The following is a 12434-nucleotide window of genomic DNA, read 5'->3' on the forward strand; positions in this document are numbered from 1 at the left end:
TTGTGCTGTGGCCACCACCAACGCCTGCAGCTTCCTACTATTATCATCATCAGACGTTTAGGTGGTTCCGCTAACATCGATGGTGCTTTATTGGCCAACCTTTATGCCGTTGAAACGGGATGTTCTTTGCTCGTTGGTCGCCCTTTTTTTTTATTAAGGGCACCACTGGATTTTTGGACTCAGTATCCAGAACTGGACCAGAATATGGAGTTATAGGTCAGGGTCGTGAGAGATTTGCTGAAAGGAATCAAAACTTGAACACAGAAATTTGTTTTACAAAATTATATATCCCTCCATTCCTTCTTACAATTGAGATAAAGGCCAATACAACAATATATAAAAATTCGCAGGATAAACTCATTCACACACATCTCTCATACGTTTATATTTCGCGCTGTCTAGCTGACCCTCACGTCGCTGTAGTGCCCGCTGTCCACTAGACCCTCACACTACTCTATCTACTTCGCGCTGTCTACCAGACCCTCACGCTACTCTATCTTAGTTCACGCTGTCCCACGAACCCTCACGTCACTGTGCTGGACCCTCACGTTACTACACACGCTGTCCACACAGCGCACGCTGTCTTACGGATCCTCACGTTACTCTAAGAGATCTACCCCGAAGCCAGAGGAGTATACCATAAAATCGAGGTAGACTCTGTACTCACACACAACCACACTATTTATAAATTTGAATAATAATAACAATACAACAAATTATTTCCCATTAATAAAATAATTCCATTCTCATTTCTTAATAATCGTTTCTTAATTCCTATTTATCATTTTTCCTATTTCCTAAATTAATATCGTGTTCTTAATATTCCAACAATAATTATTTGATACAAGAGTTCTTAGTGTCTTGAATTAATCCTGTTTGTTATGTCCAAGAATTCATTAAATAAATCTCAATCCATTTATTATAGTCCAATCTAATTAATTCCGATATTTGAGTAACCTTAATTATTGTATAAATTATTTTCATTTAATTTAAACTATTTTATTTAATCCATTTTAAAAACTATAAAATTTTAACAAATTTTATTTCCCTTGTAAACGTGAAATAATGACAAAAATTATTTCATTGTAAGCCGAGAGATTTTATTGTATTTTAAAATTGAACTAATACTTTAGTTTCGACCTTGAGTATCTTCTACACAGAGTTTTAGCACGGGACAAAATGGCCGACCGTCTCTCTCGGTCTTGCGTCCTTGTCGCACAACTTTTGATGATTTTTCTTTTGAACGAAAATTACAAATGGTTTATTCTCTACTCTTAATTAATCAATTTAAATAACCATTTTAACAATTATTTTCTGACCCTATAATTTTTACTGGTTGAAAAAACTCCGTCAAATGCTGTAAGCCCTATTAAAAATGATTGATTTGGACGGAAGATATCGTAATTAAAAATATTAAATAAAGTATGTTTTGAGGAACTACTAGATTTTTAAGCTCGAAAAGCTTGACGAAATATAGAAGTTGTGTTTTTGAATTCCAAGAGCTTAAAGCTTCGAAATAGATCATATCTCGAGGATTTTTAACTCATACATAACGGGAAGTTTCACGGATGGCCTGCAGCGTCAACCGTTTTTCAGATTTTTTTTACAATAGATGTCACTGAGTACTATCTGGCCAAGTAACCAGTATTATATTGTACTCTCCGTGTACTTGAGGGTTTTAAATGATTTTTTGTTCTAACAATTTGAACAATTTTTTTTACGTGTTCTTGTAGTTTTATTGTAGAAACTTTGAATTAAAATTAACTATTGATACCGTTTAAATTTTAGGTGGACTATGCTATTATTAGAAGAGTTTTTTCGACAAGGTGATATGGAACAAGCACTTGGATTACCATTTTCACCCCTGTGCGATCGCAACAATACTCTTGTGTCCGAATCACAAATCGGATTTATTGACTTTATTGTTGAACCAAGCATGCAGATTTGCAGTGATTTGTTAGAAGTCGCACTATCACCAATAAGTACAAGACACAACATAGATGACACAGGTAGCTTTATTTTTTTTTAATTCGATGATTATTTAGACGTGTGGCTCTAACTCTTCTTGTGTTTTTACTTTTTCAAAATTTTCATATACACATTATCAACTTCAATCTATGAAAATTGAAAATTTTCTAAAAATGGGAAGTTATTGGTTTCACCCTGTTTTTCGATAATTGAGTTTTCAACCGATGTTGATGTTTTAAAGTCCTAGGCTTCACCGAATTTTTCCGAAATGATATCCGCGCGCGTGTGTGTGTGTGTGTGTGTGTGTAGCCGTACGTAAGCCTTTCATAACTTTTGAACGGCTCTACCGATGTTATTGCGGTTCCCATACAAGAAATGGAGATCAGCCCGATACTGGATCAAGACGCAACCTATCTTCAAGTATCGGTCGAATATCATGAAATATCGTTGGTCCAAGACTGGGCGAGCATCGGGTAGTAGCATTCAGTCGATATAGGTAACTGAGTGTCGGCCGAACATGGGAACCGAGCATTGGCCGAGCATCGGCTAAGCATAGGCAAAAAATCCAATTTTAGCTAAAATAATTTAAAAAAAATTTTTTTCGTTCCTTATTTTTTAATTACTATTATATTGAGGCGATGGGCTACTGGTTGATAAAAATTTATTCCGAAAAAACTCGGATGTAAAAGGGTTTGAACCTGGTCCGTCTGCGTGGAAGTCTTGAGCGGTGGTGCTAACTGATCTGAGTGTTACGTTCTTAGTCTAACTAATTTAATTTAACTAACTATTTTAATGTTCAACAATCAATTATTCTCAGTACAATTTAGTTAACTTGATTGTTCATACGAATTTATCTATTTATTTCATAATTAAACAATTTCTGAATTTTAATAATAAAAAATAACTTAGTTTCTTAAAACTTTTAAATTTTTAAGCAAGAAGTTGGAAATCCCTATAATAAAAACACATGAGAGTGTGAAGTTAGTAATAGCTATTACTAATTTTGTGAATGTTGAAACGATCATGGTCCTTGTAATAGTTACGTGTTTTTGAACTTAGTCGTCGATATAATTGTTTTACAATTTATACGTTCCGTATACTATTGTATTATTTATATATGTACTTATATATTTATATATATTATAACGGGTTTTTCGACCTCGTGCGTTAGCGAGGCCGAAGTCCGAGATAAATAAATTTGGCCTACCTGCTGGATTATTGTTGGGCGCCAGGAGCTAGGCTCCACTCACATCATGTTCGGCTTACTCGGACCGAAACTCTTCGTCGGGGTGGCGGGTAAAAGGTGCAACCTAAATTAAAGAGGAACTAGGAACGATCGTCCGGGTACTAATAATTCGCCGAAATCTTAGTATTAATTCTAATTTATTGACAAAATAAAATAAATGGTCGCCGGAATAACAAAATCACAATAATCAATGTATCAAATTTCGCACGCCGCAATTAATTCAATTATTAATAATTAACTTCGTCGAAGAACAAGTCGCAAGAATTTAATTAACAAAATTAAATGTCCAAAGAATTTCAATATCAAAATCACAATTCATCCATTAATAATAAAATTCCCAAAAATAAACCAAAATCGAATGTCGCGATTAATTTAATAGATCGTAATTAAATTTTTGCAAGAACTAAAACCAACGTCGCATTTAAGTTCAATAATCATTAAATAAGTCCAAAAAAAATAACCGTCGCAAAATTTAACTCACAGTAATTATTTGAGTCACACAATCAATTGTCGCATAATGGTTTACTTACTAGTAATGATTTAAATTGACGATAAATCTCATCGCAAATACTTTAATTGTTAATTATTAATTAAGTCAACAAATTAATCGTTGCTAAATTGTATAATTAGTAACTTGTAATTAACCAACAGTTTATTTTATCGCAAGAAACAAAGAAATCTAATTGACAATAATTAATTAGATTAGGCAGATTAATCGTCGCACAATTATTAGTTAATAATCAGGACTAAATTAAAAAAAAATTCTTCAATACTAATAATTCATTAAATCCAACATATTATTCGTCACAAAATTGTTTAATTACGAATACTTACTTAAATTGAATCAATTAATCGTCGCAAAAAATTTTTAATCAATATCAATTAATTAAATTAAACAAATAAAGTGTCCTTGATACCTAGGACACCGTCGCAATGAAAGTAGTTATCCAAAATTACGCATGGAAATATTTCAAACAAACTTAGTGTCAAATTTCTCTAATTAAATAGATTGATTTTGTCAACACAAAATTCTCAACCGGCGCATTACCCGCACGACCGAAGCTCAAATAATCGGGATTATGACAGCAATACACCAGAATGTGAATAATCACTACAACAATTAGTATTGGTACCAGAAATACCTCGTGGGATAATCTCCAGAATAAATGCACAAAATAAAATGGAAATAAAAAATTAACAAAAAAAAATTTTGTCACTCGTACTCTTCGTCCGAGTCGGTGAATCCCACGAGATTTTTCAAAGACGAGACCACTTACCCTGGTAGAAGGCGTCGTTCCCTCAAAACAAAATTTCAGCAATGGAAAATACAGCAATTAAATATCGTCCTGGCTGGGTCGCACGGCTCCGTCGTCCTCGGCTTCCACGTCGAATTGACCTCCGCGTCTCAACACGGTGTGATGTACAAAAAGAAATTTCCAACAATGGAAATTGCGTCGGTCACAATAGTTGACACAGCAACTCTCACGTCGTAAGCTATTGCTCAAAAGTATCGACAATCCGTCGCAAGAATATTTATAATTATTCACGTCGTCGTAATAATTATTTTGAATCAATAATTAACAAAAAAAACCAGTGTACAGCAACTGACAAGAAAAATCGCAGTGTGAAAGAAACCTCAAAAATATCAGCGTCCGTTTGTTGTCGCGGGAATACGTGGAAGCCGGAAAAATGGCTTGGTTGTTGCCCGCCTGGCTGCACTCTCCTCTCTCTGGGCCCTTGATTCTCTTGACGCTCCAGAGATGACTCTGCCTGTCCAATTTTCCAATATCGACTTATTTTGATATATTGACTGGAGCATTGGCTCGCTCAACAGCCAGCTCGACAACTCCGCGCCTGCGCTACTCGTTCAGCCCCATAGACTGACCCGTCCGTCGTTTGATCCTCGGGTCAGCTTTCCGTCGTCGGTGATTTTTTCTCGGTTATTCCACGTCGATGATGCTCGTTGATGATCCTCTTCTCGGGTAAAATGGCTGTCGTCTATAGTACCGAACAATACTTCTTATCTTAAAACTAACTTATTACCTAACTCAAATGATCAACCGCAATTTAAATTGATTTCGCGCGCAGTTGAGCTTCGATCGTTTTTATCCGCGCGAGGGCGACTCGGTCGCGGTGAATCCAACTAATGACCTTCCTCACAACTGGAAAATTGCTTATTTAAAAATAAAATTAAAGTTAAATAGGAAACAACTGATTGACAGGTGACGCTAAAAGCGGCCTGTTACAATATATATATATATATATATATATATATATATATATATATATATATATATATATATATATATATATATATATATATATATATATATATATATATATATGTATATACAATTTATCTATGGATCTACATATCATATTTACATTTTATTGTATTATATAAGGATGACACGCAAAATCGTGAAGCGTTCCACATTTTTTTAAATTCGAAAATAATGCTGTGAAGCGGGAAAGAATAGGTTTTACGGATAATTTTTACATGAAGCGTCCCAACATTCACGTAACAGAGTTATGTTCGTCCTTATTATTTCTGTTTATAAATATATTTCGTACTTATCATTAATATTTATTAATTATACTATCTTTATAACTCCTAATTATGTAGGTATTATTTATGTAAATAATATTATATTTATTATTTATATATTGTATATTATATTTTGTGTATAAATACATATCTACAATATGTATATACTTATATTGTATTATATGTAATATAATTAAATATTACATATAATACGTATGTAATTATAATATTAAATGTATATATTTAATATAATAAAAATACGGATTCCAAGTTAAATATAGAAAAAACATTTAGCAAGGACTAAATTAAAAGTATCTATACATTAAGAAAGAATACAATAATTTTGCACATTTTGTCATGACCAAAAAAGTTTTTTTCGTCAAAGAAAAAATTTTCATCACATTTCTGACTATGCAGAGGCTATTATAGGCCTGATTAGACATGGACAGGCCTGATCAGATCTGAGCCTATTTAACGCTTCAGAGATTAAAGACATGAACAGGCATGGGCAGGCATGGACAGGTCTGATCAGGCCTGGTCAGGCTTGAGTGAATTTAATACTTCAGACATGAACAGACATGGACAGGCATGGACAGGTATGATCAGGCATGTACAGGCCTGCTCATGCCTGAGCATATTTAGCACTTCAGACATGAACAGGCATGACCAGACCTGATCAGGCATGATCATGTCTAATTTCAGGCCTGATCATACATGAACAGGCATGGTCAGGTCTGATCATTTTTTCCCGGGAGTCGAAACTCGCAAAAAAAATTGGGTCGAATTCGTTATGTCAAAATTAAGGTGCGCGCATGGCGCGCTATTCAAATTTCTAGTTAATTTAAAAGTAGATGATTTATTAGTAAATAAATAGATGTATTTTTATTTATATTTATAAATTTATCTATTAGTAAATAAATCATGTATCAAAAATCATTGGTTTCATGATAAAATATTTTATTTTTTTAATTTCCTGCTAAAAAAAATTTCAAAAATCGGGAAGTTATTGGTTTAACCCCGTTTTTCGAAAATCGAGTTTTTATCAGATCTCGATGTTTGGAGGTTGTAACGTCCGGATTTTCAAATAAATAACTAATTAAATCCTTGGCTTCGAATTTGCTCGCTGGTGCCCAGGGTCATAAACAGGAATCGCATCAAAGATAACAAAATATAATCAAAATACTTCATTTTAAATAATTTAAAGAAAAAGAAAACCTCTTTATTGGTCTAATCATTTTAATAAACATTAAAAGCAAATTAAACAGTCACAACAATACATTAGACCACTATTTTCACCCAAATTCGCGGTTCAAAATCAATAAACAATATATACAATGTAAGCAACAAAAACTACTGCGATAAAAAATTTCTATCTATACATACGCGATGGTATTCCTGGTTTAAACTCAAAAACGCGGTCTACTAAACACAAACTCGTTTCCCAATAACACCTCCCTCCCCAGGGCGACTAGTTGTCAATCTTGAGGGCCCTAAGCTCTACCCCGAGAGCGAGTGCATAGTATCCTCCTCGCTCCCACCTACACGACTTATCACCTACCGTACCTCAACTGAAGGCCTTGGCACGGGGAGTTGCACTTTCATCCGGTCGGTCCACGATACTAACCTGGGCCTTGATCAGACTTCCGGTAGAATATCATCCTCTGAAATTACTTGGTGAAGAGTATTCAGCCGAGTAATTCTCCCGAGAAAGAATTGCTTCCCCAAATTTATTTTCAAAACGGAACTTAACATATTTTTTAACTATCACTACGAACGAGAAATCTTCCCCCTCTGTCGAGGCTCGCGCAAGTTCATTGATCGTCGACAATTTCTATGTTATCATTTTCCGCAAAATAAATTAGTCTAGTCGCTCATAATTATTTCCTATTTCAATCGTCATTCTTCCATTATCTATCTATTTTGTCAACCAAACTCTAAGTATTTATTCTTTAAAACGATTTTTTACAAAATTATTTCTTTTTCCTACTTGAACTCTGTGTGTGTGTGTGTGTGTGTGTGTGTGTGTGTGTGTGTGTGTGTGTGTGTGTGTTGGTGCCATTCGAAAAGGCTTGACTGAATCTCATCAAACCCACGAAAAAAGTTTTTTCATAAGTGGTTTTTATGGAATAACTTTTAAACGGCTCTACCGGTCGATTCCAAAAACTAATCAGCTCTCAACATTGTAAGACCATGTCAATTGCCGCAAGCCCGGACAAAATCGGTTGATTCATTCGTGAGTTCTCGTTGTCGAAAAAGAATCGGAAAAAATGTTTCTCCAAAAATTCCCAGTTTGATTAATTCATACTCAAAGATTCTTCATGAGGCTTAAAAGACTACGTCGAATGCTGCTAACTATATAAAAATCGGTTCATTCATTCGAAAGTCATTGCGGTTTTAAAATTTAAAAAATATTGTTCCATCAAACTCCTATCAGACTTAGTTAGAAGAGCTCAAAAAAGCATCCAAAAGCTATTTCTTCACATTCTTGGCGGTAATCGACGAGGATTTTTAAGTTCTAATAGTGACTATCTCATCAAAAACGATCCCCAAAGAAATGTTGAAATTGTGTAAAAAAACTTTTTTTTTTTCGAAATTTTTCGTTTTCGATAATTCACGAACAAATCAACCGATTTTGACCAGTCTGAGGCCGATCGACGTAGTTTTTTAAGCTCAAGATCTGAATAGTTTTTGACAGTGATCGGTAAAGTCGTTTAAAAGTTATTCTAAGAAAAAAATTTTTCAAACATTTTGTTTACGAGATTACTCAAAATCTAGCGAACGGAATTTGTTCAAATCTTCATTAGAATAAAAATGAAATTGTTTTTAGCAAATTTTTAAATGACTAAATTATTAACGAAAATAAATTTTTTTTGCCATTATATTTATGAATGCAAATTATAATTAAAAAAAAAAAGAATTAGTAATACGGTTGACCCTGAAGGCCATCCCTGCAACTTCCCGCTTCTTTCGTAATTAAGCGCTCGAAATTGCACTTATTATATTTTTGAGCTCGAAGAGCTCAAAAATTGAATTTTCGTGTAGTTTTGAACTCTGAGCTCAAAAGTTTGATAGGAGTTTAATAAATCACTATTTTTTTAATTTTCAAACCGCAATAACTATTGAATGAATGAACCGATTTTTATGCGGTTAGCAGCATTCAACGTAGTTTTTCAAATTATATGATATACTTTTAAACACAAATTGATTGGACCGAAATTTTCAGTATAATCCGAAAAAAACACTTTTTGTCGATTTTTTTCGTCAACGATAACTCACGAACGAATCAACCGATTCTGACCGGCTTGGTAGCGATCGACGTGGTTTTTTTATGTTAAGAGCTCATTAGTTTTTGGAATCGATCGGTCAAGCCGTTTAAAAGTTATTAGAAAAAAAAACCACATTTGAAAAAATTTTTTTCGTAGTTTTTTTGAGATTTTTGAAAATCTACCGGTCCGAATCGGTCTAAACTATATTCAAAATCTAAGTTCAATCAAGCCCTTTCGATTGGCGTCATCCACGATAGAATCGGTTAAGGCCTTCAAAAGTTATGATAGGTATACATACATCTACACACACACACACACACACACACACACACACACACACACACACACACACACACACACACACACACACACATACGGACATCATCGCGAAAACATTCAGGGAAGCTTCCTAGGACCTCAAAACGTCAAGATCTGATGAGAACTCGATTTTCGAAAAACGGGGTGAAACCAATAACTTCCCGATTTTTGAAAATTTTCAATTTTCTTAGTGGGAAGTTGAAGAAATTTCTTAATAATTTATTCAACTAATCAAAATATGAAAAAAACGATTAGAAACAATAAGATATTGAATTTAAGAAAATATTTTTTCTAAAAATTCATTATTTTCTCACGCTACCAAAATGATGAAAAATATTTTTAAAAATATTTAATCAATCTGTTCGTAAGAAATTTATGAACTAATGGCATGAAAAAATTTGATAAGTAATCATATAATGCCTTACAAGAATGTGAAATCAGTAACAACTTAAAATAAGGAAAAAAAATTATTTAACATACATTGCACAAATTAAAAAGTTTTTTGTTCCTTCAAAATTAATAATTGATAAAATAAAAATTTTCTATAAACTTTCATAACGTCATCTTGTTAAGCATGTTTATAGAAGAGGTTCCAGAAAACAAAGAATTTATCGATTGCTTGTTTAAAATCTTATACCTCCTTTTATAACAACACAAACCCGCACAAAGAATGTTGATTAACAATTGATTAACTTTTTGAAAAATGGTGATACAACTTTTGTTACTGCTGAATGTCTATCACTACTTTATAGTTTATTACTACTTCATACTCTTTGAAGTGTCTTGATGAGGCAAAATTTTTTAAAATACTTCAATTAATATTTAATTGCATAAAAAAATTATTTAAAAACTACGCTCACTACAGTGGCGGTGCGCGCATGCCGACTTCTTGATTATCTACAACTTTATTAAATAAATTTCTTGATTAAACTACAAGCTTTCATACATAATATATATCATATGCTATATAATCTTTGAACATAAATAATGTCTCATACCTACGGCTTTATTACTCAAATGTAATTTTATTAATATCAACATTTACAATGTTTAATTTCTGACACTCAAAAAGCAGTAAAGCCACAAGTCTGAAAATTTATCCTGTTTTGAATTTTTTTTTAACAAATATCAATGTTTAGAATCATTAGGTGACAAAAAATTTACAATTATGAAACCATGGGTCCAATGTCTGATTGAAAATAAAAAATCATGGAAAGAATTAGCTGAAAAAGGTGAGTAGATAGCGTTTTCTATAAAACATCACAAAGATAAAAATCGATTTTTTATTATTTCAGATGCTGAATCGAAGCCACTAGAAGACAGTAAAAAAATATCTATTATTCGGAAAGAGTGAAATTTTAATGGCACAGAAATGAGTGGTATAGCTAATATAACGTAAAATTTTAATTTAACATATCAATGGAAGAAAATTTCAATAAAAGCCAAACTTGAATCATTCTGATTTGTTGAAAGCAATATACATATTTTTTCTTATCATAGAACAAATAATTCTAAAAGAATTGTATCAAAAATTTAAGTCAACTAACTTTCTTATTAGAAAAAACAATTGTATTGAATTAATCCTCAAGAAGCGCACTATCGTGGCTTTTCGATTTAGAAGCAGATCCGTATATAACACCTCTCTATCTTCAATCAATTGTATCTTATAAATGAATTGATGAATAAAAGCTTTATTTTTTTAACCGAGATATTAGGTGGTGTAGAACAACACAGTGTTTACAGATTATTAAGGAGAATATTCTTAATATACAAAAAGAAAAAAAAAATAAATAAATCAAAATTTGTTCGATATTGGCAGAATGTAATATATCTCGAGACATAATTTAGATTGTTCTTTTCTTGAAGGATAATATTTTCGTTTAACATAAATTGAAAACGAATGAATTTATTTATTTTCATTAAAAAAGAAACTGTGATTTCTATACAATTTCAGAATTTAAATGATGTCATAAATTTTTGTTCAAAATATCCACAAAGAAATACATTGAACTATTCTATCCAAAATCTAAATGACTAAAAATTATTTCAATTTTTTATAATAGCTTTATTTTTATCAAATTAAAGAAAATAACTTGTTGATATCGTTTGCGCAATAAAAGACAGTCCTTATAATTTTCCTTTCACGAATCATTAGATAGTAATTTGTTATTTTAATGAAATTGGGTCGGTTTAAAACTACACGGAAAAAAAATTGTATCAAAAAATACTTTGGTAACATCGTAATTTTTGGTATAGTACATTGCAGCGCTGGACCAGAGCGAAAAAACTTGAAATTATACGATGCAACAACGTAAATACTTTTAGACAAAAAATACGGTGTTAAAAAAGTAAAATATGTCAAATAGAAACACAATATCTGGGATCGGTAAAGTAGAAATTTTAAAAGAAACTATCACTTTAGTCAATAGAGTTAAAATATTAAAAAATCCTTTATTAAATAAATATATTTTTATGAAAATAATAATAATAATAATAATAATAATAATAATAATAATAATAATAATAATAATTTACGAGATCTCGACATCAAAACCCGTAAGATTATTAATATGAATCGGAGCATGCACCCCAATTCATCAGTCGCCAGATTATACCTCTCCCGGTCCATCGGTGGGAGAGGTTTGCAGAGTTTGGAGTGGCTTCACGACCGTTTAGTCCTGGGTTTAACACACGAAGTTGTCAATTTCACTGCAGACGAGGATGACTTTCTTATAAGGGGTCATTCTTGTATAAGGCAGCAATATATGCGGCAAAAACCCTTGATCTTGGAGAAATAAACGCTCTTATGGAACTACGAAAGGAGGAATTTAAGAGCGTCATCAGGAACGCCGAGGAAAATCTACTCCTTGGCGAACTGATGGACAAGTCCATGCACAGCGTGTTCTTTAAACACGCGCGTGATCATGGCTTGTCCACCCAGCTGACGTTTTCCTTCTTAAAGTCATCTGGCCTGATGTCCGAGACTGAAGGGTTCATATTTGCCTGCCAAGATGGTGTCATTAACACTCTTGAGTACCGTAGCAAGGTGCTCCAGGTGCAGCTTCCGGACACTTCCTGTAGGAGGTGT

The 12434-nt window shown here is 32.8% G+C and overlaps 1 protein-coding gene across 1 annotated transcript in view; it reads left to right on the forward strand.

Annotated features, from left to right (window-relative positions):
* LOC141529316 (dual specificity calcium/calmodulin-dependent 3',5'-cyclic nucleotide phosphodiesterase 1-like) overlaps window positions 1-11371 on the forward strand; it is a 196536-nt gene extending 185165 nt beyond the window's left edge. The window contains exons 9-11 of the mRNA XM_074245817.1: window positions 1789-2009; window positions 10486-10578; window positions 10642-11371. Coding sequence (XP_074101918.1) covers window positions 1789-2009; window positions 10486-10578; window positions 10642-10700 — 373 coding nt within the window. The 3' untranslated portion in view covers window positions 10701-11371. The remainder of the gene's footprint in view (window positions 1-1788; window positions 2010-10485; window positions 10579-10641) is intronic.
* The last annotated feature ends 1063 nt before the right edge of the window (window positions 11372-12434 follow it).

The sequence above is a fragment of the Cotesia typhae genome, unplaced genomic scaffold (genome assembly GCF_013202065.1).
Source record: "Cotesia typhae breed Kobodo isofemale line unplaced genomic scaffold, CoteBio_Ctyphae contig_48, whole genome shotgun sequence".
Lineage (NCBI taxonomy): Eukaryota > Metazoa > Arthropoda > Insecta > Hymenoptera > Braconidae > Cotesia > Cotesia typhae.